This window comes from Desmodus rotundus, chromosome 2, assembly GCF_022682495.2.
Source record: "Desmodus rotundus isolate HL8 chromosome 2, HLdesRot8A.1, whole genome shotgun sequence".
Classification (NCBI taxonomy): Eukaryota; Metazoa; Chordata; class Mammalia; order Chiroptera; family Phyllostomidae; genus Desmodus; species Desmodus rotundus.
The window spans coordinates 77,507,163-77,530,323 of NC_071388.1; the positions used below are offsets into that span (position 1 = coordinate 77,507,163).

At 37.4% G+C, this 23,161-nt stretch overlaps 1 protein-coding gene across 2 annotated transcripts in view; it reads left to right on the forward strand.

Moving 5' to 3' along the window:
• The first annotated feature begins 6 nt into the window (after positions 1–6).
• ZBTB11 (zinc finger and BTB domain containing 11) overlaps positions 7–23,161 on the forward strand; it is a 50,217-nt gene continuing 27,062 nt past the window's right edge. For both annotated transcript variants that reach the window (XM_053918293.1, XM_024558184.4), the window contains exons 1-7: positions 7–577; positions 5,450–5,685; positions 6,327–6,558; positions 16,961–17,796; positions 18,036–18,215; positions 21,366–21,611; positions 22,770–22,914. In XM_053918293.1, coding sequence (XP_053774268.1) covers positions 268–577; positions 5,450–5,685; positions 6,327–6,558; positions 16,961–17,796; positions 18,036–18,215; positions 21,366–21,611; positions 22,770–22,914 — 2,185 coding nt within the window. In that variant the 5' untranslated portion in view covers positions 7–267. The remainder of the gene's footprint in view (positions 578–5,449; positions 5,686–6,326; positions 6,559–16,960; positions 17,797–18,035; positions 18,216–21,365; positions 21,612–22,769; positions 22,915–23,161) is intronic.

Below are 23,161 nucleotides of genomic sequence, written 5' to 3' on the forward strand. Positions count from 1 at the left end.
CCCACTGCCCTTGACTACGTCACTTCCGGTGGTGCAGCAGCCATTTTGTCAGTCGCCAGCGGATCCCGTGCGCTGGAGAAGTGCAGTTCCCCCTAGTTACCAACTCGTTAGTTTTCCCTTCACGTTGCGGGTGCAGTCGAAGAGCACTCACCAGACATTGCCGTTCCTCCCTACAGTGTCGCCGCAGCTGTTACATCCGCCCGGAGCTAGTGCCGCTGTCTTCCTCCCTCGCCACTGACAGGCGCCCTCAGGGAGCCCGGGTCAGCGATGTCAAGCGAGGAAAGCTACCGGGCCATATTGCGCTACCTGACGAACGAGTGCGAGCCGTACGCGCCGGGCACAGAGGGCAATGTCAAGCGTAAAATCCGCAAGGCGGCCGCTTGCTACGTGGTGCGCGACGGGACCTTGTACTACCAGCGGCGGCAAAGGCACCGCAAGACCTTCGCGGAGCTGGAGGTGGTTCTGCAGCCCGAGCGGCGCTGGAGGCTAATCGAGGCGGCGCACCTTGGCCCTGGCGGCACTCACCACACCCAGCATCAGACCTGGCACAACTTGTCCAAGACGTACTGGTGGCGAGGTAGGATCTCCCCCGCGGCCAGAGGGTGGGCTGGCGGCTTGCCGTGCAGGCAAGGCCCGATGAGTTAGGCGGGCCTGGGCCCGCTTGCAGAACCGCAAGTTTGAGGGTCCGTCACCCCGGTTTTTGGACGCCCCTCGCCGTCCCAGTCTACACGCTCGTTGGTGGAGCGGGTGCCAGGCGGAGCCGAGAGGGTGAGGGACGGGGAAAGGAGCCGTACTTCCCACAGGAAGGAGCCCTGGAAGCTGGGGGCGGGCCCTGACCCGGGGGTGGGGCGAAGGGGGCTTCCCCGGGGGCGGGACAGACGCGGGGTGGGGCTGGGACTAGCGAACTGTAGGGCCCGCCTCCTTAGCTAAGGGGGGAGGATCTGGGCTGCGGACTGCGTTTGCGGAGGCTGCGTGTTGTGCTAATGGTGTGGGGGCGTGTCTGCCGAAAGCCCGGGCTCCTTTTTGCAGGGTGTTCCGCTAGGGTTTTGGCCAGCGGGTTTGAGTTTCTCTGGACCCGTCTATCCTGTTCTTAAAATTGTGCTACTGCGGCGTAAATAAGGAATAATGTATGTGTGGAAATGATTTGGGGGAACTGTGGCAACAAATCACGTTGAACCTCGTTTTTAGGGCAAGAATTCAGTGTAAAGAATAGCAGATGCTCTTAGTTTTGAATGTTTTAATATTCTTCCTTTTAATACTGTGGAAAGCGTTTAAATGTGGTTACTGTGATTGCTATAGTAAGGAAGTATAGTTCTAGTTTTTTGACTCTTTAGGAACCAGTTTCGGGGAGAGCAAGAGTCTTTGAGGTCAGTGAACAGGGGATGGTCATTGTATTCTAACGCTGACGGGAAGGGAGGTTCTTGAACAGCCGACAGGAGCAAATTGTTCAACTTCGTAGATAGGTCTCCAGAGCAGTGGCTCTCAACCCAGGACTATTTTGCCTCTCAGGGGACGTCTGGCTATGGGATTGTGTTGCCATCTAGTTGGGTAGAGGTCAGGGATGTTCCTGGACATTCTACAATGCACAGGATAGGATAGCACCCCCCCCCCCCCCCCGCCCCGCACCCCCTACAGGAATCATCTAGCCCAAAATGTCAACACTCCTGAGGTTCTGGAGTGAGAAACAGTTCCTCAAGTTGTTTTATTAGAGGACGACCCACTAAAGTCGTTCATTTTATTTTGCTCTGAATCTTTACTGAATAAAGAACCTTTTAATGGTAATTTGGTGTTTTATGTGGATTTTAAAGGATTTTTTACTCAGTTGGTTTTAGAGAGACAGTAGAAGGGATGTGGACAGAAACATCGATTTGTTGTTTCACTTATTTATGCATTCATTGGTTGCTTCTTGTATGTGCCCCGACCAGACCCGCAACTTTGGCTTATTGGGACAACACTCTAACCAACTGAGCTACCTAACCAGTGCTTGGACTTTTTGTTTTTATTTTTTTAATGTACCAAAGAGGTTGCCCGTTAAGCATTATTTAACAAACACTTGTGTAGTAGTTACTGAATGTCAGACACTGTTCAAAGTGCTTATACGTATTAACACTTAAGCCAGTTGATGACACAGGCACAGAGAGGGTTAGAGACTTGGCCATGGTCACAAAGCTAGTTAGAGGACTCATATTTTGCTGCATAAGTAATTTCAGCCCTTTGCAGTAATTTCCCACTCTTAAAATAGTAAATGAACTATGTTTACACATTGATGTCTTTTGAGTGGTTAACTTGATTCAGATTCTTTCAGTTTCTCAGCTCTGGGTAAATTAGATAAGATTTGTGCACATGTAAAGATAGAGGAAAAATGAACCGTCAACTCTGTCTGATGTGGCTCAATGGATTGGGTGTCATTCTGCAAACCAAAAGATCACTGGTTTGATTCCCAGTCCGGGTGCATGCCTTGGTTGCTGGTGAGGTCCCCGGTTGGGGGCATGCGAGAGGGCAAGCACCCATGGATGTTTCTCTCCCTCTCTTTCTCCCTCCCTTCCCTTCTCTCTAGAAATAAACAAATAAAATCTTTAAAAAAGTCACCTCATTAAAACACTAACACTCAAGTTAAATAAAGGTCTTACAAGACATAATAGGGTGATTTTTTGAGACAGTTGATTGACTATCATACATTTATACCATTTTTTCTTGCAGTATTTATTATTATTTTTCATCCTGTTCAAATGCTTCTGTGTAGTTTCTTCAATACCATTTGAACTCAACCAGTTAGTTTAATCAAACCTGTGCTGAACGCAGAACATACTAAATTGTGTAGAATCATAAAATGTTTAGATATACAAAGTTAATTAGAAAAAAACTACTTCTTGTCTTTTTTATTTTGAACATGAAAATTTCCATAGCAGCACTTCTTATTCTCAAGTATGTTTCTAAGAATTGTGTGTGTGTGTGTGTGTGTGTGTATCTTCTCTTACACCATTTTTCACCCATTCACATACTCATTTATTTTTTATTATGGTAAAATATCCATAACACATGTATCATTTTAGTCATGTTAGTGTAGAATTGTGGCATTAAGTACATTTTGATTGTTGTATAGCCATCACAACTATTCATCTTCAGAAAATTTTCATCATTCCAACCTGTTTACTCTTTTTTTTTTTTTTTTACAAAGAGAATGACTGTCTTTCCATTTTTTTACAGAGAAAATGAACATCTTTGCCATTTACTCTCTTTTTAAAAGATTTTACTTATTTATTTAGAGGGGAAAGTAGGGAGAATGAGAGGGAGAGAAACTTCAATGTATGAGAGAAACATGGATTGGTTATCTCTTGCGTGTACCCCAACCCGGGACCAGGCCAGCAACCACGCATGTGCCCTGACCTGGGATTGAAACTTAGGCCTTCTGGGGCGATGCCCAACCAACTGACTCTCACCAGCCAAGGCTCCATTTACACTTTTTTTTTTTAAGACTTTATTTATTTTTAGAGAGAGAGGAAGGGAGGGAGAAAGAGAGGGAGAGAAACATCAGTGTGTGGTTGCCTCTCACCTGTCCCCTACTGGGGACCTGGCTAGCAACCCAGGCATGTGCCCTGACTGGGAATCCAACAGCAACCCTTTGGTTCATGGGCCAGCACTCAATTCACTGAGCTACACCAGCCAAGATCGATTTACTCTTAATTGTATGTAAACTATACATCTGTTCAGACTTTTTATTGTTTTTTTTTTTTAAACCTACTCCTTATACCCATACAGGTATAGACATGTTACTGATTTTAATATTTTTAGATGCTAGAATATAACCTCTGTTGCTGTCTAAATCTATGCATATATAAAATACCTTTTTAAATGAAAGTTATATTTAACCTTAACCTATTATTTTTAAGTTATCTGCTAAAAAAAAAAGGCATTCTGTGAACAAATTTGGCAACTTCTTCGGTTACAAAGGTCTTTTTACTATAGAACTGAGAGTTTTTAATGTGATAATATACATTGTATATGTCTAAAATTACAATATAATTTCTGAATTTATTAGTCCAGTGTATACTTTTTTCGTAAGTATGGGACATAATACAATTTGAGAAATACTCCTTGACTGTTCTCTGAAAGTTGAAAGCAAGGAACTTGGTATATTTTGATATCTTGAAACTCTTTCCAGGAACTTATATACCTCTGTATCACTTTAGCTAATTAACAGGCCTTTTCATTTGCATTTTACTTGGGGGGGAAGAAGTTTCTGCCACAGGGTGTGTTCCTGGGAAAGTAGTATAATATATGGAAAATCACATGGCTTTTGGGGGCCCAGATGTGCAATTTACTAGATGTACTTTGGGCTAGTTACTTGCCTCTTAGGGCTTCATTCTCCCAGTGTGTAAAGTGATAATTAATTAGTCCTAACTTATTTGGATGATGTGTGTGTGTGTGTGTGTGTGTGTACGTACAGTAAGCCCTTATTTATTGTCCTCTGTAGTTTGTGACTTGAAGCAAAGTGATGTATAACAAAACCAATTTTACCATAGGCTAATTGATATAAACAAGAGTTACATTTCTGCTTAACTCTTAACCTCATCAAAGTTACAACAAGCCAACATTGAACAAAATGATGTTATTCAAGGACCTGCTGTATATAAAAAATGTTCCTTTCTGCTCCCTACCCCAGCCCTAACATGCTGAGCTGGAAGATGAAATTCAAAATAGGGTTTTGCGAATAGCTTGTATACATTGAACTTTTGTTAGTTGTGTATGCAGTTATTTCTTATAAACCTAAAATCTCAAAGCTTTTAAAAATGTGATATTTATTTTATCTGATTATAAAAGATTTGGTTGCAGTCGTGTTCAGGTCACAGATTGGTACCACCTGTCTTTTTTTCATCTGCAGTTAAGGCTAGAGGACGGCATCCTTATGGAACATGTTGCTCTTTGAGAGGGGACGAAGATCAGAAAACTGATGGGAAACAGAGCCTGTTAAGCTTCTAGTCATACATGGCACACATCATATCCATTGACCAAAGCAAATTGTATGGTCAAGCCTGTTAGTAGGGTGGAGAGGTGTTAGCTTGAGCTGATTATATTACTGTTTCTGAAGGTTAAAAAACATTTGAATATTGAAGTTCATGTAGTTCCTAATTGCATGAATGAGTACAGCTCACGTGAAAATGGGCAGTACTACATAGGCATATGGGGAAGTGAATAACCAGGAATAAACAATGAAACAATTTACTTCACGTGGAAAGAAACCATCATTTATAACCTTATATCTTTGAAAAAATGTATCTTAAATTCTAAAGAACTTCCTCTACGTACTTTATGGGACACGTGTGGGTCCACACATATGTGCTGGCACATACATAAGTATAACTCAAAGGAAATAATCAACGATATATTTTTCAGTTTTCAGATGAGAACAGTATTAAATTTGACTTGTTAATTTTTATTTTCATTGTAGGTATATTAAAGCAAGTCAAAGATTATATTAAACAGTGTAGTAAATGCCAAGAGAAACTAGATCGCTCCCGTCCAATATCAGATACTTCAGAAATGTTGGAAGAATTGGGACTAGACCTTGAATCTGGAGAAGAAAGTAATGAATCAGAGGATGACCTGAGCAATTTTACTTCAACTCCAAATACAGCCTCCAAGCCTACAAAAAAGAAGCCAATATCTAAACATGAACTTGTATTTGTAAGTGGAACTTTTCATTCAGCTTTAACATGTGTAACTAGTATTTTAGTATTTGAAGTCTTTGTGACTTTTTTCTTAAATTACTAAAACTGCCTGAGTATTGGCACTGACATTGAGGATTTAAGCAAGTCTGTGTCTAAAGTAATTCAGTATGTTATAGACAGTAAAAGTATGTTAATATTGCCTGTTCATTAATTATAAATATTCCTATTGTTTGTAATCTTCAGAATGTCACTTGTTCATCACTCCTCTCTTCTTTTTTAATGGTATGTTGATACCGGTAGAATACCTTTTGGAAGCACTCTCTGAGTCATGCAGCAAGGTAAAATTAAGCTGGCTGGGTCTTTTTTTTTTTTTTTTTTGCCAGCATTAGTGTTATTCGTCATCAGTTTCTAGTAAGAAGAGGCAGCCAGAAGTGAAGTATAGGTTTTCAAGTAGAATGAACATAGCAGCAAAGAGTGAGAACAACATGTCTTTTCATTTAACTACATAGGTAATAAAGATAGAATACAGGTTATTTCTTTGTATTAATTAGTGGTATCTTTTAAAAGGTAATGATGTGTCTTGTTCTAAATTCTGTTAAGGGTAGAAATACAGATGATATGTAATTACAACTCTTGGTCTCAAACTTATTTTGATAGGTTGACACAAAAGGAGTGGTAAAGCGTTCTTCTCCAAAACATTGTCAGGCTGTCTTAAGACAGCTGAATGAACAGAGACTCTCCAACCAGTTCTGTGATGTTACTTTGTTAATTGAAGGAGAAGAGTACAAAGCTCACAAATCGGTTTTATCAGCTAATAGCGAATATTTTCGAGATCTTTTTATTGAGAAAGGAGCTATTTCCAGTCATGAGGCAGTGGTGGATCTTTCTGGTAAGAATTTTCTGATACTCATGCTTTCTGTTTGTAAGTACATACAAGACGGGTGTGTATGTATTTTAGCAACGTTTCCAAGGGAGATTTAAGGAAAAGGCTGTCATTTCCTATTGCTGCCCCTTAGGTGAGACAATCGTAGCAGTAGAAGATTATCTGGGATTTACACTGTTAAAAAAAATTTGAAAGAAATCCATAACTGCATCAATGTTATTACACTAACTGGTTATGTTATTTAAAAGTTGACTGCCGCCCTGACTCTATGGCCCAGTGGGCTGGATGTCATTCTGCATAGTGAGAGGTCACTGGTTCAATTCCTGGTCAGGGCACATGCCTCGGTTGCAGGCCAGGTCCTCAGCTGGGGGCATGCAAGAGGCAGGTGCTGGATGTTTCTCTCTTACATCGATGTTTCTTTCTTTACCTTTCTCCCTCCCTTCCCCTCTCTCTAAAGATAAATAAATAAAATCTTTAAAAATAGACTGCCTAGGTATTATGTTGTAGATCATGTAATTATAGAGCAGTTGTATAGGTCTGGTTCTTGTTTTTTAAGATTAATCCTTAAAATTAATTAGGTGTAATAACCAAATTGTCAATGTAGAATAATCAGAAATCTAGGTTTGGGTTTATTTCTTTTTTGTTTCTTTTGTTTTATTATTATTGTAAATGAATAATTTGACTTTTTTTTTGGCCTTACTAGAACTTACATCAGGGCTTAGAAGTCAATAAATGAAAATTTAAGAAGAATTAAAATAGCTAACCTTGTTTATGCATTTTCTCACAATATTAACTTGCTGCAACTCTTAAATTACTGACATCACTGTGTAAAGTGTCATTTCTCTTTCTGAAACAGAACAGTGTCTTTATCCAGGTATGTAAACACTTAACCTAGTTAACCTGATTCTTTTCTACCTTATAATTTTAAACTTACTTATTCTCGAACACAAATACATTTTTTTTTTCTTAGCAGTATATGTACAAGGGGGGACCCAAAAAATCCCAGAATATCTTCCAGAGGGCAGAACCTTTGTGGTACAGGCTTCCCCTGCTAAGAGAGTATTCTAGGAACTCATCTGTATCAGTGTACAAGCCGGTGTTGTTAGAAGAGTCTGTGTTTGGCTTCAGAGAATTTTTTTGAAGACTATTTCAGTGCATTTGCCCATTTCATGATAGGTGATTTACAATCACACCTGCACACACCACACTTGAGTGTGCAGCGGTTTTTGACCAAAAATGGTACGACCCCTGTGCCCCACCATCCCTATTCACTGGATCTTGTCCCAAGTAATTTCTTTTTGTTTCCCTGGATGAAGAAAGTTCGTAAAGGGAAATGTTTGCCTGTGTGGAAGAGGTGAAACAAACAAACAAAAATGGCAGAAGCACTGAAAGGCATCAAAAGCGATGAGTTCAGAAACTGTTTTGAGCAGTGGAAAAAATGTCTCAATAGGTACATTGCGTCAAATGGAGAGGACATTGAAGGTGACTGAAATTTAAATATATAGGAGTAAATACACAATTTTTTGTAAATAAATTCTGGTTTTTTGGGGTTCCCCCCTTGTATTTTTAGTTACTAAAAAAATATTTATGTATTAAGCATCCACTGCATGTGAAGAGCTTGCCTAACCACTAGGGATGTAATGGTGTGCAAAAACTTTTATGGAACAAAGAATTGCTTTACAATCTAGATTAGTGATGTTTGCTTTTCTCTGGGTTTGGTAATTTAGAGGAGAAAATATGTCTTATACTGGGCCATCTGAATAATAAAACTCATCACAGGTATAGTCTTTTGATATGTTAGCTTTGGAATTTTTTTTGTCTTTCATGAATCTGGAGCAGAAAGAAATGTATGGGTGTTCCTCTTATAGCAATTTTTTATAGCAAATTAAATGTCTGCCCCCAAATAACTACAATACAGACTCCTAGTATTCAAAAAAATAACTCATTCTTCATTCTACATGCTTATTTTTGTTTGTTCAGCAAATATGGTGTAAGCCAATGACAGGTGAAGTAGACATTCAAAATTTTTGTTTGATTTAATATTAAGTAGATAAAGAATGTTTATAAAATATGTGTATAGCCCTGGCCGGATAGCTCAGTTGGTTAGAGCGTAGTCGAAGGGTTCAGCCTCTGTCAGGGCACATTCTAGAATCAACCAGTGAATGCATACATAAGTGAAATAACAAATTGATTTTTTTTTCTCTTGCTCTCTCCATCCCTTCCTCTCTCTCAGATCAATAAACAAAAATTTAAAATTTTGAAACTGTGTGTACAGTATTTAAAAAATGTACATGTATTTTTTAAAGATTTTATGTATTTTGGGGGGTGGAAGGGAGAGAGAAAGAAACGGAAAGAAATACCGATGTATGAGAGAAATGTGGATCTGTTGCCTTTCACCCCCAACCAGGGACCTGGCCCTCAACCCAGGCATGTGCCCTGACCCAATTGGAACTGGCGACCCTTCTGCTTGCAGAATGGCACTCACCCCAGAGAGCCTCACCAGTCAAGGCAAAAAAAAAAAATGTACGTCTGTTTTTTTAATTACCTAGCTTAATGTAGTTGAATTCAGTGTTTATGTACTTTATACTTAAAATTCTTTCCTACTTAGGTATTTTTATATATTGTCTTTTTAAATTTTTGTAGTTTTTCTTTCATATTTACTTTTTTAAAGGATTTTATTTATTTTTAGAGAGAGGGGAGGGGGGAGAGAAACATTATGTGAGAGAGAAACATCAATTGGTTGCCTCTCGTACCCACCCTGACTGGGGATCCAACCCATAGCCCAGGCATGTGCCCTGACTGGAATTGAACTGACAGCCTTTTCTTTTGCAGGACTATGTCCAGCCAACTGAGCCACACAGGTCAGGGCTCATACTTACATTTTAATCTATTTGGAATTTATTCTTGTTGGTGTAAAATAGGTGTTTGATACCATTTTTCCCCCATGTTGATCATCACACTTGTCTCAGAATCATTTAGTGAAAACTCTATCCTCTTTTCACCCAAAGACAAAACAAGTCTCCACGTGTTTGGTGTTGATACTAGGCTTTGCGCTAATCTATCGGTTGTTTATTTCTGCACTTTTATCACTTGGTCTTAATTACCTTAGCTTTATAATAATAAGAAAAGTCTCCCACCTTTATTATTCAGGTGAGTCTTAGTTATTCATAGCCATTCGCTATTCCACGTAAACTCAAAGCAGCTCCTCAACTTCCACAAAAAGAAAATAATGTATTTTGATAGAGATTACATCAAATTAATAAAGTTTTAGAGATTTATCCAATAAAGGTCTTATACATCTTTTGCTATATTATTCCAAGGTACTTTATACTTTTTGATGCTATTATAGTTTTTTCTTCTTAACATTACATAATTTCTGATATGTAATGGATATATATCATATTTCTGGTATATATTGATTTTATATACAGTAATACTAATAAATTTCTTTAGTTCAGACCTTTATCTAGAGATTCTTTGAGATATTTCACATAAAGTTATTACTAATAGTAATGTTTTTGTTTTTACCTTTCTAGTCCTTATATTTTGAACTTTTTCCCCCTTGCTTTACAATGCTGTCCAGGACATTAAAAAAACAGTAGTTGAATAGAAATTGTGATAAGGTTCATTTATGTGATTCTCATTTCTAAAGAAGGTTTTTTGGGTTTTTTGTTGTTGTTCTTGTTGGTTTTTTTTTTTTTTTTACCATGAACTATGTTATTTGGTACATGTTTTAAGTAGATAACCTTTCACCCCCATTAACATTAAGGAAATTTTCTCTTAAATGTGTGTTGACTTAACATACTTTTTCTGTATCTCTTAAGATAGTCTTTATTTTTCTCATTCTGTTAACATGCGAAATTATGTTGCTTTTCCAATGTTAAGCCAGGTTTCATTTCTGAAATTGATCTAGCTTAGTCATGATATATTAGCTTTTGTATAAATTGCTGTTTGGTTTGTTAATATTATTTAAAACATTTGTATCCACCTTCATGGGTAGTTTTAGTTTTTCAAATTGGTTCTGTCATGTTTTGCTATCAGAAGTGGTTCTTATAAAATGTGTTCTCTCCAATTTTTATGTACACTGAAAGAGTTACTATGAGATTACAAGTGTTTGTTTCTTGCATGTTTCATGGAATGGTGGCTAAAACTGCCTGTGCCTATAGTGAACTCTGGGAGAAGACTTTTAACTGCTAATTTGACAAGTTTAAGGATTAGGGAATTACTCAGCTTTTCTATTTCATCTTAACTGATTGATTAAAAAATTGTTTTTGCCAGAATTTGTCCATTTCATAAAAAGTTTCAAGTTTGTTGGCATAAAATTTTTCATAGTATTCTCTTCTAAATGTCTCCAGTGACTTTAGATATGTTTTATTCTTTCATATCAATTGTTTGTGTCTTTTTTAAGGTTTTACTTATTTTTAGAGAGAGTGGAAGGGAGGGAGAAAAAGAGGAGAGAAACATCAATGTGTGGTTGCCTCTCATGCGCCCCCTACTGGGGACCTGGCCCACAACCCAGGCATGTGCCCTGATGGGAATTGAACTGGTGACCCTTTGGTTCGCAGGCTGGCACTCAATCCACTGAGCCACACCAGCCAGGGGCTCAGTTATTTGTGTCTTTTCTCTCACTTAAAAAAATTTTTTTAAAGATTTTATTTATTTACTTTATTAGAGAGGAAGGGAGGGAGAAAGAGAAGGAGAGGAACAGCAATGTTTGAGAGTTACATGGATCAGCTGCCTCTCGCACACCCCCAAGCAGGGACCTTGCCTGCAACCCAGGCATGTGCCCCGACTGGGAATCGAACCAGTGACTCTTTGGTTCGCAGGCTGGCACTGAATCCATTGAGCCACACCAGCCAGGGCTAAAAAAGTTTTTTTATTAAGGTTTACTTTTTAAAATCTTGCTAAAGCAGGCATCAGCAAACTACAGTTTGCGAGCCAAATCTGGTCCCACTGCCTGTTTTTGTAAATAAAGTTTTATTGGGAGACAGCCATATTCATTCATTTACATGTTGCGTATGGCTGGTTTTGAGTTTATGAGGGCAGAATTCAATAGTTGCTAGGTAGCCCTGGCAAGTGTTGCTCAGTTGGTTGGAGTGTCCTCCAGTGAACTGAAGGGTTCAATTACAGGTTAGTGAACATATCCAGGTTGCAGTTTGGTTCTCGGTTGGGGAGCATAGGAGAGGCATCCACTTTATGTTTCTTTCTCACATCAGTATTTCTGTCCCTCTCTTCCTCCCTTCTCCTCTCTCTAAAAAAATCAATAAGCATGTCCTTGGGTGAGAATTTTTAAAGAAGATTGCTACATAAATCAATGACCCACAAAGCCTAAAATATTTGCTTATCTGGCTCTTTACAGAAAACCTTTCCTTACCTCTTTGCCAAAGCATAACTTTTTAAATGTTAAAAATCTGACTTTTATGCAAATACAGTTCAAAACTTTTGTGTAATTTATTGAGGAAACCATAAGATGTTAACATTGCTACTAATAGAGTTTTCAAGAAAATAATTGCTTCCAGCTAAAGGAATATTGCAATGAATTTGCTAATAGATGAAGAACTGTTAATACCCTACAGGGAAAAACCTGTAAGTTTTGGGTTAACTTTCCTACCCTTATTGAAACAGCTTCTCAGTCTTTTACAATTCATTTACATTGACTGTCACTTTTTAAAAAAATATATGGAAAGCTTCATGAATTTGAGTGTCATCTTTGCATGGGGCCCATGTTAATCTTCTTTTAGTGTATGTGCTGCGAAGCTAGCTATATGTGCCCTGACTGGGAATCAAACCAGTGACCTTTTGCTTCGCAGTCTGGTGCTCAATCCACTGAGCTACACCAGCCAGGACATTTTACTTAATCTTTACTGTATTTTTCCCCTTACCATTTAGTCCCCTTATACCCTCTCCCCCCAAGCAGTCACCCCACTGTTGTCCATGTCCATGAGTCCTTTTCCTGTTGTTTTCTTTTATTAATTTCTTCTCTTTATTACCTTTCTTTTTTGGGGGTCATACACTCCGTCTCTCTTTTTTTGTTGTTGTTAAGTATCATGCTTACTTAGCCATTAACTGCCAACCTTTCATTGTGTAGTTTAAACATTCAAGGCTATAAATTTCCCTTTAATTCTGAAGATTTATTGACACTTGTTTTTAACTCCACACGTGGTCTGTTTTTATGTTTCATTTTGTTTGTGAATCGAATGTGAGTTTTTTTCAGTTGGGTGCAATATTCAGTATATTGTGAATTAGATCAAAATTGTTAATTGTTACTTCTCTTATTTACTGATTATTTTGTGTGCTTGATCTATCAGTGACTGACAAGAGGTGCTTTAGAAGATTAACTAGTGTGATTCATTTTTCTGTTTCTTACTGAGTTTAATTTTTGTTTTATGTAATTGAGGCCATGTTATTACATGTACATAAACTTAGAATTAGGGCTTTATGATAAAACATCCATTTGTCACTATGTAGTGACCCTCTTTAGCTTTAGTGTTACTTCCCACCCTTACAGTCTATGTTGGATGCTATTGTAAATAAGATTTTGTTTTTCTATTTTAGCTACTAGTATAAATATTTTTTAGTTATGTAAACATTTTTGTTACTGTTTGCCTAGGATATCTTTCTTATATCTCTTATTTTCAACCTTTTTGTATCTTTATGTTTCAGATGTCTCCTTAATATATATTTTCCTTTTTTTATTTATTTTATTTTTTAATGATTTTATTTATTTATTTTTAGACAGAGGGGAAGGGAAGGAGAAAGAGGGAGAGAAACATCAGTGTGTGGTTGCCCCTACTGGGGACCTGGTCTACAACCCAGGCATGTGGCCCTGACTGGGAATCGAACCAGCGACACTTTGGTTTGCAGGCCCACACTCAATCCACTGAGCCACACCAGCCAGGGCCTAATATATTTTTATTTTTTTAATTGTGGTTTATATTCAATATTATTTTGTATTAGTTTCAGGTACACAGCATAGTGGTTACACAATCATACGCTTTACAAAGTGTTCCAGTACCCACCTGGTACCATACATAGTTACTACAATATTAATTGACTATAGTTCCTATGCTATACTTATAGATGTCTCTTTAAACATCATATTTTTGGTTTTGTTATTTACCCAATATGACGGTCTTTGACTTTGAACTGCCCTGCTTGAAAATTGGTGGGCTTCATGAACTCAGCAGTTGATATTGTTGTCTTTCCTTAGTTGAGAAAAATTCTCAGATGGTAACTCTTCAAAAATTGTCTCTGCCTCTTTCTCTTCTACCTTTCTGAAACTCCAATTAGACATTCTCACTTTATATTCTGTGTCTCTTAATTTCTCATATTTTGCTCATTTCTTTGTAGATTATCCTGGAAAATTTTAGATCACTCTTTAGCTGTATCTGATTTACAGTTAAAATTATTGAGTTTTTAATTCCAATTTGTGTTTTCCATTTTTAAAGGTTCTATTTAGTTCTTTTTTAGATGTCTCTTTTAGGGAGCTACTTTTTAGGATATTTTGCTCTACTGGTATGCCAGCCTTTATTTTCTATGTCTGATCATAGAAATACTTAAAATTTTTGCTGGTTTGAATTATGCCATTTGTTTATGCTAGCTTTTGTTCACAGTGCCTTGTTTCTTTGTGATTTTTAGTTTTATTTTATCTTTAAGATTTTATTTACTTACTGTTAGAGAGAAGGGAAGAGAAGGAGAAGTAGAGGGAGAGAAACAACTCATCAGTTGCCTCTTACACGCCCCCAACTGGGGACCTGGCCTGCAACCCAGGCATGTGCCCTAACTGGGAATTGAACCAGAGACTTTTCAGTTCGCAGACTGGTGCTCAATCCACTGAGCCACACCAGTCAGGACTCTCTGTGTTTAAAAAAAACAAAACAAAAAACCTGTATACACTGAATTTATATTCTTTAGAATTTTATGGGACATTTTTGAGTCCTGGGTTGAAGGTCTTTTCCACAGAGAACACATTTGCTGCTTTATATACTAAGGGCATTAACAGTCTGGGGATACTTCATTTTTTTTTTTTTAAGTTTTTTATTTATTGATTTGTGAGAGAGAGGAAGGAAAAGAAAGAGAGACATCAACTTGTTGTTCCACTCATTTAGACATTCATTGGTTGCTTCTTGTATGTGCCCTGACCAGAGATCAAACCCGCAACATTGGCGTATCTGGATGACGCTCTAACCAAGTGAGCTACCCAGCCAGGGCCATCTGGAACCACTTTAAATCCTTATCTTGAGGTTTTTCTGTGACTATCAAGGTGCGAAATAAAGCCTGGCTTAATTTGGTGGGGCACTGATGTATTTAAAACAATATTTTAAAATACTTTTATTTAGCATTTTTAGAATCCTTCAGGGCCTCTTAGTCTCCTCTACTTCCAGATATAGAAGTACCTGTCATAATTTTTAAAATCTGTAACCATTTTCCATTTAAAAAATTTTTTAAGTTTTAATAAAAACAGTATAAAATTTATCTTAAATGTACACTTCAGTAGTATTAACTGTATTCACATTGTTGTGTGTAACAAAGCTCTAGGACTTACATCTTGCAAAATTTTCCATTGCATTTTTATTTGCATATATACCAAATATGTATATGTGTATATAAAAGGGGGAGGAGTAAAAACAGAGTACCAAAATTATCTGTTATCTTTTGGCAGTAAGATTATGAGTAATTTTTTATTTTATTATTTTTGTGTGTTTTTTAGTGTTTTACAATGAAACATAACTTATCTTTGAAAAATGGTTTTAGATATTCAAAGTGTTATTTGGAGCAGTTAGTTCTTTATGGAAAGATTTTTGTATGACTTCAAACTTAGAAATTAGAAAGATACTATGCAAAAGACCAAAATACATTACTATATTGGTAGGTGTTTTTTTTTTTAAGAAATATTCTTACTTACCTCAAGCTTATTTAACTTGGTCTCATAATTTGTAGCAGGATTAATGTGGCTACAGCCTATTAATTATAGCTTTCATAGGAATGGCAGAAATAGCCATGATGATAATGTTGATGTGTAGTTCCCTCAGTTTTCAACCTGACTCCTAATGCAGGGATGTCAAACTCATTTCCACCGGGGGCCACTTCAGCCTCATGGTTGCCTTCAAAGGGCCCGATGTAATTTCAACTCCTTAACAGTTAAGGAGTAGTTAACATTTAGACAGTCCTAAAATTATTTTGGCCCTTTGTGGGCTGATGTGCCCCCCCACCCCCGGTGAAAATTAGTTTGACCCCCCTGTCCTATTGTATCGCACAGTTAAGGCTTTCCTGTGTACTTGTCCATCTTGTCTGCCTATGTAAAAGAACCACATTTTATGTACCTTGAACCAAAACTGAAAAACACAGCAAATGTGAGGGGTTTTTTTGTTTTGTTTTGTTTTTTAAATTTTTTATTGTTATTCAATTACAATTGTGTGCCTTTTCTCCCCATCCTTCCACCCCACCCCAGCCGAACCCTCCTCCCTCCCCCACCTCCACCCTTCCCAGCTATCCAAATCTTAATCATACTGGTTATGAAGATGGAGTTGGACATATCACTATAATTGTCTGATTTTAGAATTATGTGAATACTTAAGATGGCTTTTGAAAGCAAAGTACTAAGAGCTTAGAAAAGAAAGAAACATCTTATTTTCTCACATAAATTCTAAAGAATGGAATACCTCACATATATAGTAATTATTTCATTCCTTAGACCAGGGATAGGCATACTGTAACCCAAAGGCCAATCTTCCTTTCCCTTGTTTTTTGTAAATAGACTTGTATTGGAACACAGCCACATTCATTTGTGTGTGTGTTATCTACGGCTATTCTTTGTAGCTACAATGACAGAGTTGAGTAGTTGCAACAGACATCCTATGGCCTGCACTGTTAATTATGTGATTCTTTATAGAAAAATTTTTCTGACCTCCTGTCTTTGACATTGTTTTTAAATTTTTAGTAGTAGAACCTTTGTTCACAATCAAATTTTTTGTATGGACGTGTATTAAATTATACAGCTATACTTACGAAGTGAGGTTAGGAGACAAGTTGGTTGAACCCTGCCTACTCACCTGCGTCCCTCTCTTTTTTTACCCTCCGTTCTCCAGCAGCTGTTTCTTGAGGGGAATTTGAGGAACCCCCGGGGTTCTAAGGAGTACAGTTTGAAAATGACTGCCTTACAACAACTCTTTGAGGTAGTAAGTCTGATATTATTTTCTATTTTAGGTATTGAGAGACTCGGCTCATAGAAGTGAGTTAGTCAAGGCTTAATAAACAACCAGAACACAAAACAAATTTAGGGTATTTAATTGCAAAATAAATGGTCATATTTGCCTTTATATTGTCATAATCATATATTAATTGTTCTTACAAGGTGTTTTAGTGGTGATTTGACTTTTATGTCCCCCATCTGTCTTGTTTCATATAGGTTTCTGTAAAGCAAGCTTCCTTCCTTTACTGGAATTTGCCTATACTTCTGTGCTAAGTTTTGATTTCTGTAGCATGGCTGACGTAGCCATCTTGGCTCGGCATCTTTTCATGTCAGAAGTTTTAGAAATCTGTGAGAGTGTACATAAACTAATGGAAGAGAAGCAGCTAACAGTATATAAGAAGGGTGAAGTACAGACAGTTGCGTCTACCCAGGACTTACCAGAACAAAATGGAGGTCCAGCACCTCCTGTGGCTAACAATGAGGGAGCCACAACTTTATCTACTGACCTTGGGGATTGTGAAATTGTACTACTGGTGAATGGAGACTTGCCAGAAGCTGAACAGAGTGCAGAGCTAGGACAACAGCCTGAGCCCCACATTTCTTCAGAGGCTAAAGCTATGTCATCTTCACCTGTAGGCTGTATAACTGATTCTCATCCTGAAATGGAATCTGTTGATATAGTAACAAAAAACAACCAGACAGAACTAGAAACTTTAAACAACAAAGAAGATAGCACAGTTTCTAATATTTATCCTAAACTTTCCAAAGAAAATATAATTAGTAGATCTCCAGAAAATACTGACATAAGAAATGATACATTAGTGGTGGATATCTGTGATGAAGACATTCCAGAGCATAGGCTGAACCTTGGCCAATCTTTAAAAGATCAGGAAACTCTAGGTGCAAAAACAGACCTTGGCCCTGATGATGATACTTACAGAAGCAGGCTTCGACAGCGTTCTATTAATGAAGGGGGATATATCCGACTACACAAAGGAATGGAGAGAAAGCTGCAGAAACGGAAAGCCATTCCCAAGTCAGCAGTTCAACAGGTATGAAGAAAAATTGACCTTTGTTGTTTTAGCTTTAATTTGAAAGCATTCTATTGATAAACTGATAAACTTATGCCTATGGTGAAAATTATTTTGGAATGAAGTGGGATAGGTGCAGGAAAGCAACTTAATGTTTTAAATACCAGTATTAGTAAAATAATGTGAATTTGCAATATTTATGACTCATGACTTAAAAATGATTATATTTACTTAGATTGTGTTTTCTATCCCTTACTTAGGTAGCCCAGAAATTAGTTCAAAGAGGAAAAAAGATGAAACAGCCAAAAAGGGATGCTAAAGAGAATACTGAAGAAGAAGCATCTCATAAATGTGGGGAATGTGGAATGGTTTTTCAGAGAAGATACACACTTATAATGCACACACTGAAACATGAAAGAGCTAGAGATTACAAATGTCCGGTAAGTATTTGGAAAGCTAATTGAAGCTGGCTCTAACTTCACAATAAGTAGAATCTAATTTACTGCTTCATTGTTATTCTGCCATTTGTGTTCTGTCTCTGTCTCCAAAGAGGTAGTCTTTTTCTGATTTTTATCATTTCGTAGACCAAAAAAAAGTATTTAGTGATATAACTTCTCCGTCCTCCTGATACCAGTAAGAAAATAATAGAAGTATCATTTTAGAAATACAAGCTCAAAGAGAACAGGAGAGGAGACTCTAGCAACTAAAGGCCGGACTCTGATACATAGATGTAATACCTGATTCAGCAGATTTAAAAGGGCTAATTGCCAGGCTTTCAGTGGGGAAAGCTAAGCATCAATTGAAATTGTATTGGAGAACTGCCAAACAACTCAGGAACTAGTATTACTAGTTACCTTAAAAGTGAGTCTGGTTGTTAGAAAGTCTTTTTAAGAAGCAATTAAGTCCCCACCAACACTTCCTTAGACGAAGATCCATCCTTTACTTTCTAGAAAAGATAAAATTGTAATTGCTGTGGAGAATACTGTGTACAGAGTAGGTGAATGCACTATACCCACAACAGGGAAAAGTAAAATCTTACATACTGAATGTTGAGACTTCTCAAGTTGTCTTTTCTTAATCAAACCCCAGCATGTTAACAGTCAGGTCTTTAATCTGAAGCGAAAAGATTTTTCAAAGATGAGAAATCCAAAGCCCGTAAACAAAAGACCTAAAGATAGTGCTGACTGAACCCTGTGGTTGACAACCCACTCTTCCAACTACATAGAAATTCCAATCAGGTTTTTTATTATAACGTCGTCCTCCAAAATATGAATAGACATCAGGGATAATCAGACTCATGATAAATATTTCAAGAAGAAAAAGCAACTTTGAGGAATCTAAGGCTATGCAGAAAGAGGAAAACTTAAAAAAAACAAAAACCACCAAACCAGAAAGTATGATTTTATATCAGATAAAAATAAAAAGTTACATCAATGAAACAATAACCAGGTAAGATATAAGAGAACAGCAGAGCTTTTTAGGAATAATAAATATAAGAAGTATAAAAATCTCAGAAAAGTTGGGAAATAGAATTAATTAAATTTCTTAGAAAATAAAGCAAAAAGGTAACTTAGAAATGGGAGTGAGAGAAATTTAGAGGATTGATCTAAGATATTTAATATCAACATACTTCCAAACAGAATATAGAGAAAAGGAAATTATTGATTCAATAAAGAAAAATGTCAGAGCTTAAGAGTAGTTTCCTTGTTAAAAGGGCAGGTTCAGTCCTGACTGGTGTGGCTCAGTTGGTTGGGCATTGTGCCACAGAACAAAAGGTTGCTAGTACGATTTCCAGTCAGGGCACATGCCTGGGTGGTTGGTTTGATGGTCCCCAGTCAGGGTATGTACAAGAGGCAACTGATTGATGTCTCTCCCTTCCCTACCCCCCTCTCTTGAAAAATAAATAAATAATTTTTTTTAAAAGGCAGGTTGAATGCTCATAACCATGGATGAAAATAAATCTATATCAAGGTGTTTTATAAAATTTCAGAATCAAGGGACAAAGAGAATTTCTTATGAATTGTAAGGCAGAAAGAAGATGGTCGGTCTCATAGAAAAGGTGTGAAGGTCAGAATGGCTTCAGGCTTTTCAGCAGCCACAATGGAAGCTAGAAGATAAAGGCACAGAGTCCTTAAATTTGCAGGAAGAGGCCAATAGCAATCAAGACTTAAATTACAACAGGGACATCCTGGAACTTCCAGCTCAAGTGATCAAGGAGACTGTACCACTGGGTCCCATAGAACTCTTACTAAATAAGGCTGTCCTACCAAGATGGAGTCATAGCAGACCTACCTCACACATAAAGAAATCAACACAAAGAGGCAGCCAAAATGGGGAGACAAAGAAACATGCCCCAAAAGAAAGAACAGGAGAACGCTCCAGAAAAAGAGCTAAATGGAGGGCAAGCAATTTATCAGGTATAAAGATGTATGGAAAAGAGAAATGATTTCTAATTTGGAATCTATAGCCAGTCAAACTATCAATTATTTGTGATGGTAGAGTAAGTACATTTCCAGACATGCAAGGTCTGCAAAGTTTTACCTCCCAAACTCCCTTTCTTAGGAAGCTGTTGGCAGAGCTGTTCCACTTAAACAAATAAGACAGCAAATGGGAAACTTGGGGTCCAGGTCTAGAGACTAGGTGTAGGAAACAACCAGCCCGGGTTGGAACAAGCATAATGCTTTGAGAGAGATGTGCCATAAGGTGATGTGTTTAAATCTCCTCTTACAGACAGTTGAGGAAAGGGTTTGGTGATGAATTAGAAGTAAATACAACAAGTAAAAAAACCAAAAAAAAAAGAAAGGAAAGAGAATCATAGTGTATCAGAGGATCCAGCTGTAGTAACATTTACATTATCCACATAATGTAAACACTTAAATGGAGCTAATCAAACTTATGATATAACTATAACATTGAGAAAGTAGAGTTATGGGAAGGATTTGCGTATATGTAGGGAGTGAGGGGCAAAGAAGAGCATCATTGTCCATTATTCCTGTTACTTAGAGTTATAAAGATAAGCGTCATGAGAGGGTCAAAAAACAAACAAGTGGAAGAGATAATGGACTAAGAGACAAGTTTTATTTATTAAAAACAAGTTTTGTAGATTAGCATGTATAACTTCAATTTCATGAATACCCAACAACTACAGGATAAAATCCAAGGACTATCACTTATATTTCTACTTTTTCCAACTCCTAGTTTTGCTCCACCTCACAACTATTAGTATTCCTATAGTGACAGCATTCTTCTGTCTTTGTCTGTGTCCTCCCAGTCCCTCAAGACAGACCCAGCTTCCTCAATGGAGCCTTTTCTTACTGCTCAGATTAATGCTTCTTAAATATTTCACCTTTTTTTAATGTGTAGATCCTGTTTCTATGGTTAGATTATAAACCTCTCCAGAGTAGGGGACTGGTTTTATCCCTTTCATCTTTATAATCTGGTACCTATCATATTGTCTTTTGTATAATATATGTGTTTGTTGTTTTACATGATTGTAACAAAGAAATGGAAAGTTGAGCTGTGAGTCAAGTTTTACTTAACATTTGTAAAGAAATTACATTTAGACAGATTCTGTTTACTTTTTCTTTTAGTTATGTAAAAAGCAGTTTCAGTACAGTGCCTCCTTGAGGGCACACCTCATTCGACATACCAGAAAAGCTGCACCCACTTCGTCGTCTTCCAGTTCTACATCTAATGAGCCATCAGGAACATCGCCTGAGAAGGGCAGAACCAAACGAGAATTTATATGTTCCATATGTGGAAGGACATTACCTAAATTATATTCTCTTCGAATACACATGTTAAAGCACACTGGTGTAAAGCCACATGCATGTCAGGTAAAGCCATACCATTTATTTTGTTATATAAATAAGATTGAAACTTAAGTGGTGACAAGACTGGTTGAATCTTACCAGAGAAAGAGTCACCCTTACACTTATAAAATTTCACAGGGAATTCTGTGACATTTCTAGTTTGCTGCCTGGGTAAAGGGTGATTTCCAATTGTGTTCTAAATCTGCTGTTTATTATAATTTGAAATGAATCTATATAGGACATTAATGAAACTTATTAGGATTCAGAGGATGTACTGGGTAAGAATCATCCCAGTCATCCCTTAACCTTCAGCAGGATTGACCTGGACGTGAAAGGAAGCCAGGGCTTTAAACAAATCTCCTTAGCAAGAACCCTGCCTAAGCTATGTATTCTTCTCTAGAGCTAAGGGCTAAGGGTACCTAAATGCCAAAATACGGCTCCTCAGTAAAGAATCCTGTGATTAGCGAACTTTGAGCTCCTCTCTCTCTCGTTTGTTTTGTTTTTGTTAGTGAGAATAGAATATAAGAGAATGGATTAGATCCTCCTGTACCCTTCATCCAGATGTAATAGTTGTCAACATAGGGTCATCTGTCACTCACTGCCCTACTGCCCTCTTCCCTCAATAATTTTGAAGCCAAACCCTAAGTATCATTTTATTCATAAATTTAAAAACTAAGTATTAATTGGGCCTTTGGTCTTCTAGTGTAGCACTGCCCAAAATATATGGTCTAAGGAAGATAAGTACAGAAATGGAGAATAAGCATTTAGAAACATTGTGGAAATTTGACATTATTATGACATTTTTATTGTGCTTAACAAAAATCTGTAGTGGACTGAAGGCGGAAAACTCTGGTTCTACAACACAGAGAATGTGAGAAGCACTATTCTAGTTGGTATAGCAGGAAATAAGTATATTTTTTTATTGAGTTTCTGTCTCCTAATATATAAGGCGTACTGTTTGCCAGTCTCACAAGGACAGCATGAGGGTTTTTTTGTAAGAAAAATAGCAATATTTGATCAACCAGTTAATAACTTTGGCATTTCTTTCAACTTTCACTTTGTTATTTTGTTTATAATTTAAGTTTTTTATTTAAAATGGCATATAGGTTTCTCTGTCTTCATTCAGAAACAGCTCCTATCTCCTTTTCTGTTTTACTGGTTTAAACACCTGTGCTCTCATAGGTCTGTGGAAAGACTTTCATCTACAAGCATGGTCTAAAATTACACCAGAGTCTCCATCAATCACAGAAGCAGTTCCAGTGTGAACTGTGTGTTAAGTCATTTGTTACCAAACGGAGTCTTCAAGAACATATGAGTATTCACACAGGTGATGAGAGATTTATATTGACGTAATTACAGGGTGGGGCAAAGGTAGGTTTACAGGTGTGATTATACAAAACAGAATTTATTCTTGTATTAATAATTGTATTTTTTTTAAAGATTTTATTTATTTTTAGAGGAGGGGGAAAGAGAGGGAGAGAAGCATCAATGTGTGAGAGATACATCGATGGGTTCCTGGTTGCCTCTGGTGCACCGCTAACCAGGGACCTGGCCCGCAACCCAGGCATGTGCCC